This window comes from Gobio gobio, assembly GCF_949357685.1.
Source record: "Gobio gobio genome assembly, chromosome: 21".
Classification (NCBI taxonomy): Eukaryota; Metazoa; Chordata; class Actinopteri; order Cypriniformes; family Gobionidae; genus Gobio; species Gobio gobio.
In genome coordinates, this window is record NC_137117.1 from 7,864,688 (window position 1) to 7,871,699 (window position 7,012).

The window sequence follows — 7,012 nt, forward strand, 5'->3', positions numbered from 1 at the left end:
ATTCCAGACGGACCCGCGCGCGCACAGGTGCAGCTCAGGGCCAGATCGCCACTTCACACCCTCGGTGTCATCAGATGGACACATTCACTGACACAATAGATTCGCAAAGTAGCCGATGCACATCTTAGCACCTCATTTCCAGGGCAGTGATAGCCTATATGAACGTGCCCGCGGCATGAGGAGGATTCAGGGCGGACACTTTTGTTCAGGAAAGTGGGTTAATTTTCAGCCACACCCCCGCTGAGCGTCTCTCACGTCCCGCAGAGCCCCATGCTGGACACCAGTCCTCTGATCCCGGGGATGAAGGATCAATGGGAGCTTGTGCTCCTCCAAATGATTGTCAAATGACCTGCGGTGTGTCTAAGCCTGTGTGTTTCACCCTTTAATGGGGCGACCGGGGCAAGTTGTCACTCAAAAACACATTCAAAATTTAAACTAAAATGCAACTATAAATTATAATGGTTTAATTTCATTTTTCAGAAATGGCAAGTCAGTACAAGTTGTCACATGTTTTACATTTTATTTTACAGCTACAATATAAGCCAATATTATTTTAAGCTCTACATTTTCCAGTGTGACAACTTACACTCTAAGAAATGCTGGGTTAAAAATAACCCAAGTTGGGTTGAAAAGGGACTAACCCAGCAACTGGGTTGTTTTAACCCTGAAATTGGGTTGTTTTAAGCGAACATTTAACCCAACCGCTGGGTTAAAACAACCCAATTGCTGGGTTAGTCCCTTTTCAACCCAACTTGGGTTATTTTTAACCCAGCATTTTTTAGAGTGTGCCCATCATAGTGTTCACAATAAAGAAGAGGCGTATCTAATTAAAATGTCAACAACTTCATATTTCATTCACTTTAGGCATATTTATTTCAGTTCATTTATGTGTCTTTGAACTGAAATGTCCACCTGTGTTGGACATTAGAAACAAATCTCCAATGTGTAACTAACAGTTTAACAAATGTAGTAGCTATAAGGGCTATCTGTTTTACAGCTGCTCGTCTAGAGTCTGAGCTATTATGTCAAAGTTTTATAAACGTGAGATTGTAAGCAGTGGTGATTTCCCGCGGGCACCTGCAGCAGGAGGCGTGTCCCGGTGGGCGTGTCCTGAGCTGTAGCCCCACCTCTCAGCCGCAGCCTCATATGAAGAGACCCTTGTGGTCTGAATGGCAGTAGTTCATGTGCGACTTTAAGAAACTCACGTCCTTCCTGAGCACAAAGATTACTGGACATCTGAAGCAGACTCTGACTCTGAAGATCTGCAGAGTCAATCTAGAGTTTCTGTAAAACTTGAGGTTTGGAGGAGATCTTTGCAATATGCCACGTTCATTTCTTGTCAAGAAGTATTTCTCCAACAAGAAGCCAAACTACAGTGAACTGGAGAGTCAGACTGGTGAGTGTGCCTTTAAAAGCTGTTTGTTTATGTTTACTGCATATGTAATATCAGTATGTGAATGGAAAGGTCTAGTCTTGTTGTAAGTTGTAAAGACAACCTGCTCTATAAACTTTAACCCCCCTTTTTTTCATTTTATTGGTATATTTTAAATAGTTATGTTGTTTCAGTTATTTTGTTTTTCATTGTATATTTTTTTACAAACTGCAGGATGTAGTTTAACTAACTGCTAAAGTGCAGTATTTCACAGTTTAGTCTGATTAATGCTGATTTATTATCAATGTTTTGCTGCTTACAATTTTTTTGAACGTGATACTTTTTAATAAGTAAAAATAGAACAGAATTTTAAAAATATTTTTTTCATCAATATAAATCTTTACTATCATTTTTGTCAATTTAACACTTTCTTGCTGAATAAAAGTATTAATTTATAAATTAAAAAAAAAACACTGACCCCAAACTTTTGAACAGTAGTGTATATCGTTACAAAAGATTTCTATTTTAAATAAATGCTGTTCTTTTTTAGTTAACTTTTTACCTTTTTATTTATGAAAGAATCCTGAAAAAAATATAATTAATCCTCATATCAGAGTGATTTCTGAAGGATCATGTGACACTGAAGACTGGAGTAATGATGCTGAAAATCCAGCTTTGATCACAGGAATATATTGTATTTTACAGTATATTAAAATAGAAAACCATTATTTTAAATTGTAATAATATTTCACAATATTACTGTTTTGGATCAAATAAATGCAGGCTTGATGAGCATTTCAAAAATATTAAAAATGGTAATGTTTTCCAACTTTTGATCGGTATATCTCAGTATCTTTTTTAATATTTGGAGTAGATATTCGGTAGATGATAACAAAAATAAAGTGCTTTTTGGTCAACTGGAGAATATAAAAACAGAAAGTACTACCCCATAAAACCTAACAAACAGGACCATTTTAGTCCAGCAACCCCCTGAACAGGCACCTTTTCTCTCCCCCAGACAACCGCTATGCTGTCGTCCCTCTGCATGACTTCCACACCAAGGAAGGCAATTCTGTGGTGCCCACCTACCCCTCCATGCTTGTGTGGGCCTCCAGTGCCTTACCCCTTACCTTCACACCGGTTTCCCCCAGCATGCCCTCTCCTCCCGGGCCTCTGGACCTGAGCTCTCAGTCCAGCTCCAGCAGCGGAGAGGAGGACGACTGCCGCACCTCCGACCCCCCCAGCCCAGACCCCGCCGACCGCTTCCTCACCGCCACAGGAGCCGCCAGCACAGCCGCCAGAGCCGCTTTTCACTGCAAGCACTGTCCCAAAGAGTACAACAGCCTGGGTGCGCTGAAGATGCACATCCGCTCACACACACTCCCCTGTGTGTGCGGCACATGTGGAAAGGCCTTCTCCAGACCCTGGCTGCTGCGAGGACACATCCGGACACACACCGGTGAGTTAGCCGAGAAACTGAAGTCAACCAAAACCTTTGAGGTATTAAAGGGATAGTTCACCCAAAAATGAAAATTCTGTCATTAATTACTCACCCTCATGTCGTTCGACACCCGTCAGACCTCCGTTCATCTTCAGAACACAAATGAAGATATTTTAGTGTAAATCTGATGGCTCTGAAAGGCCTCCATTGGCTCAATGCACGGTTCACTCTCAAGACCCTTAAAAGGTACTAAAGACGTCGTTACAAAGTCCATCTCACTACAGTGGTTCTACAATAACTTTATGAATCGGCGAGAATAGTTTTTGTGCGCAAAAAAAACCTAAATAACGACTTATATAGTGATGACGATTTCAAAACACGGCCGCATGAAGCTTCGAAGCGTTATGAATCAGTGAGTCGATTCATGATTCGGATCGCGTGTCAAACCGCCAAACTGCTGAAATTTGGAGATCCAAACTGCTGAATCGACAAATCGATAAATGTCTTCGTTCTGCTGGACACAAAGGAAGATATTTGGAAGAATGTTTGTAACCAAGTAGATCTCGCCCCCCATTGACTACCAAACCCCCCCTACTATGGTAGTCAATGGCGGGTGGGATCAAACATTCTTACAAATATCTATAATATTCTGACAAAAATGTATACAGGTTTGGAACAACTTGAGGTTGAGTAAATGACAAAATTTTAATTTTTGGGTGAACTATCCCTTTAAACAACAGTATAATCCATTGAACGTACTGTATTCTGTCCCTCACAGCCTCGTTCTCATTCCTGTCTAAAAATAAATATGCCGCTACCCTGACTAAAGTCTTTTACTTTTCTAAGCAACCGGACTTACGATTTCCATCTGACAGAGATTGAAAGTGGTCAAGAGATAAGGATAGCATAGACACTTAGGGGTTGGGCTCTTTTATCCATGGTGTGCGGGCGAAAAAAACAATATATCAGGTCCACAAATAAAGATTTGTTCCCTCGTTTTAGTGTCATCATGGCCTCAATTAAAAAAGGGAATGAATTAGTACAGCATGACCACGATTTAAGTAAAGCGAGGGGATGAATTTACTAAAACAAACAGCATGAGTTCCTAATTTTTTGCTATGATATCTATTTTTTCTTCAACATGCCAATGGCAGGGCGTCATACTTTTTTTACAGTTAAAAACTGAACGTTTCTTAGTCAATCTTACGTCATGGTCATTTAAAATCTGTAAACTTAGTAACTTTGATACGTATCAAAATGATGCTGCTTAATTATCTTAAAAGATTAGGAGGTCTAATACCTGGAGAAAGTCTTTTGCCGGCATTCCCATTATTGCCAATGTCAGTTGTCCATGCAAACTAGTAAAAGCTTGACCATCTGCGTAAAGGACTCCCAAATAGTAATATCTAGAGACTAGAGAATATCATAGAAACTTGGAGGTGGGCTCTTTAGAGCAAGTACTTATGGCACAAGTTTTGTAGGTTCACCTCACAGGATTACTTGCGTAACTTGGGTACTTTTTATGAAAAGTAATGCATTTGTTTTTTAACAACAAAAAACTTCAATGTAAAGGCCCTTTCACACCATAAGTGAAACGAATAAGCTTCAGACTGAAGGAAATTAAGACTCAAACCTGTGCAGTTGAGGGAAAGAAAGTTCAGTGCTCTTCAACAATGAAAACAAGAAATAAAACACAAATCTTAAGTCATTTTTGCTTATTGGTATGGATGAATTGGATCGTTTAAACGGTTAGTTCACCCAAAAATGAAAATTCTGTCATTAATGACTTACCCTCATGTCGTTCGACACCCGTCAGACCTCTGTTCATCTTCAGACACAAACGAAGATATTTTAGTTGAAATCTGATGGCTCTGAAAGGCCTCCATTGGCACAATGCACGGTTCACTCTCAAGACCCTTAAAAGGTACTAAAGACGTCGTTACAAAGTCCATCTCACTACAGTGGTTCTACAATAACTTTATGAATCGGCGAGAATAGTTTTTTTGTGCGCAAAAAAACCCTAAATAACGACTTACATAGTGATGACGATTTCAAAACACGGCCTCATGAAGCTTCGAAGCGTTATGAATCAGTGAGTCGATTCATGATTCGGATCGCGTGTCAAACCGCCAAACTGCTGAAATTTGCCGATCCAAAATGCTGAATCGACTCACTGATTCATAACGCTTCGAAGCTTCATGATGCCGTGTTTTGAAATCGTCATCACTATATGAGTCGTTATTTAGGGTTTTTTTGCGCACAAAAACTATTCTCGCCGATTCATAAAGTTATTGTAGAACCACTGTAGTGAGATGGACTTTGTAACGACGTCTTTAGTACCTTTTAAGGGTCTTGAGAGTGAACCGTGTATTGTGCCAATGGAGGCCTTTCAGAGCCATCAGATTTCAACTAAAATATCTTCATTTGTGTCTGAAGATGAACGGAGGTCTGACGGGTGTCGAACGACATGAGGGTGAGTAATTAATGACAGAATTTTCATTTTTGGGTGAACTAACCCTTTAAGGTCAGCAGCAAAGACACTGGTTAATAAAGTGAAATTAAATGCATAAAGTATAATTAGTGCAGGTTTGTGAGTTTGCATTTCACAGTTTCTGTTCATTTTGAGGAATACTCAATCTGTTTTTTGTGCAAGTGAGATGAGTGAATGCATGCTCACATTTACCCATCATGCTCACACATATGCGGACAGAAGAGCTGTCAGCCAATAAACTGGAAATCAAAGGGACGTGCATTACTTATTTGAAAAAGTAATGGATTACTTTACTAGTTACTTGGAAAATGTAATCTGATTACTTGTAATACAGTACCCCCAACACTGGTTCTTCGTTAACGCAATGGACATCTGCACATAATGTCAGTCTGTGTGTATACTAAAAGTTCTCCATCTCTTCTTTTAGGCGAACGCCCCTTCTCCTGCACCCACTGTAACCGTGCGTTTGCGGACCGCTCGAACCTGCGGGCTCACCTGCAGACCCACTCCGAAGTGAAGAAGTACCAGTGTGGAACGTGCTCGCGCACCTTCAGCCGCATGTCCCTCCTGCACAAACACACCCTCTCCGGCTGCTGTCCGTCTGCCTAGAGGAGAACACAGCTGCTTCCCATCTCCCGGCGCTGAGCTGGGACGGGCTTAAGCCATAAGTGAACGAGTGGACTCGTAGAGAACGTACTGAAGCACACACAGTGCCTTACCTTTTATTCCACAAGCCAACAGAAGAGATGGTATTTTCCCATCAGTTTTAGTCACACAGTGAGGGTCCGTTATACATAGACTGCAGATTTTTGTTGTGGGAAGGGGGCCCATGAACTGTCTCTCCGTGGATTCCCAAGATGCACCTCGGTGCCGGCTGGTCCGGGACTGTGAGGGGGCAGCTGCTATAAAACGTGTGTGTGGTGAGAGGTCATCTCTCAACAAGATCTTGCAGGGATGTATTGAGACAGCTGCCGGCCTGTCGACAAATGCACCTCTAGACTGATGCCTGAAATGCACCAAAGACCTGCTTTAGTAAGAAGTTCAATCAGGCGCTGGAATTTGTCTCTGTAATTCGAGCTTCGAGGTATTACGTCATTCGCCATCTCCTGAATTTGCAGACTCCTGAATGTTTTTATATTCTTAAAGACTGAACAGGGTGTAAAAAAAACACTAGAAGAAGAATGTCAATTGGTTTTTGATGCTGTTTATGTACAAAGTTTACTCCAAGTCCTCTGAACTGAAGGGAGTTTGCAGTCTCTCGTTTGAGAGAGGTCTTCTTCAAACGTATCTTTTCCAAAGCCACAATGATATATGAAGCTGCCTTTCTACATATTGTTTAAATGTTGGATGTATATAACACAAACCAAATGCTATGCAAAGATGTTTTAGTGTATTCCCACATGCTATTTTTTCCAATAAAGTAATTTATGTTCTTTGTTTAGCAGAAAATTGTCTGGTGTTTTTACGAAGGCGGATGTGTTAAAGGAACAGTTCACCCATACATTAATCAATACTCTGTATTCATTTACTCGTGTCGTTACAAAACAAAAATTTATATCTTCCATGGAAAACACTGAAAAAACAACAAGTAGAGCCAACTTGAAAAAATAAGGCAACCTATCGCACTCAGCTTTTTAAGTTAACTCAACTAATTCGCTCCAGTTAAAGTCAACTTAAAAACTTTTGTTAATCTAATGAGTACAGGGAG

General features: G+C 40.6%; 1 protein-coding gene across 1 annotated transcript; it reads left to right on the top strand.

The window, feature by feature from the left end:
- Window positions 1-1,171: 1,171 nt before the first annotated feature.
- On the top strand, window positions 1,172-6,749 carry snai1b (snail family zinc finger 1b). Its single transcript, XM_079802795.1, has 3 exons — window positions 1,172-1,396; window positions 2,391-2,831; window positions 5,732-6,749. Exons 1-3 carry the CDS (start codon window positions 1,321-1,323, stop codon window positions 5,911-5,913), a joined length of 699 nt encoding a protein of 232 aa, XP_079658921.1. The 5' UTR covers window positions 1,172-1,320; the 3' UTR covers window positions 5,914-6,749.
- Window positions 6,750-7,012: the final 263 nt, after the last annotated feature.

What these genes read in the sequence shown, in the direction of transcription:
- snai1b (XM_079802795.1), top strand. Translation starts at nt 1,321, where the DNA reads ATGCCACGTTCATTTCTTGTCAAGAAGTATTTCTCCAACAAGAAGCCA. An exon ending in TGAACTGGAGAGTCAGACTG is followed by an intron (nt 1,397 to 2,390) that starts GTGAGTGTGCCT and finishes TCTCTCCCCCAG; the next exon opens with ACAACCGCTATGCTGTCGTC. An exon ending in ACACATCCGGACACACACCG is followed by an intron (nt 2,832 to 5,731) that starts GTGAGTTAGCCG and finishes CTCTTCTTTTAG; the next exon opens with GCGAACGCCCCTTCTCCTGC.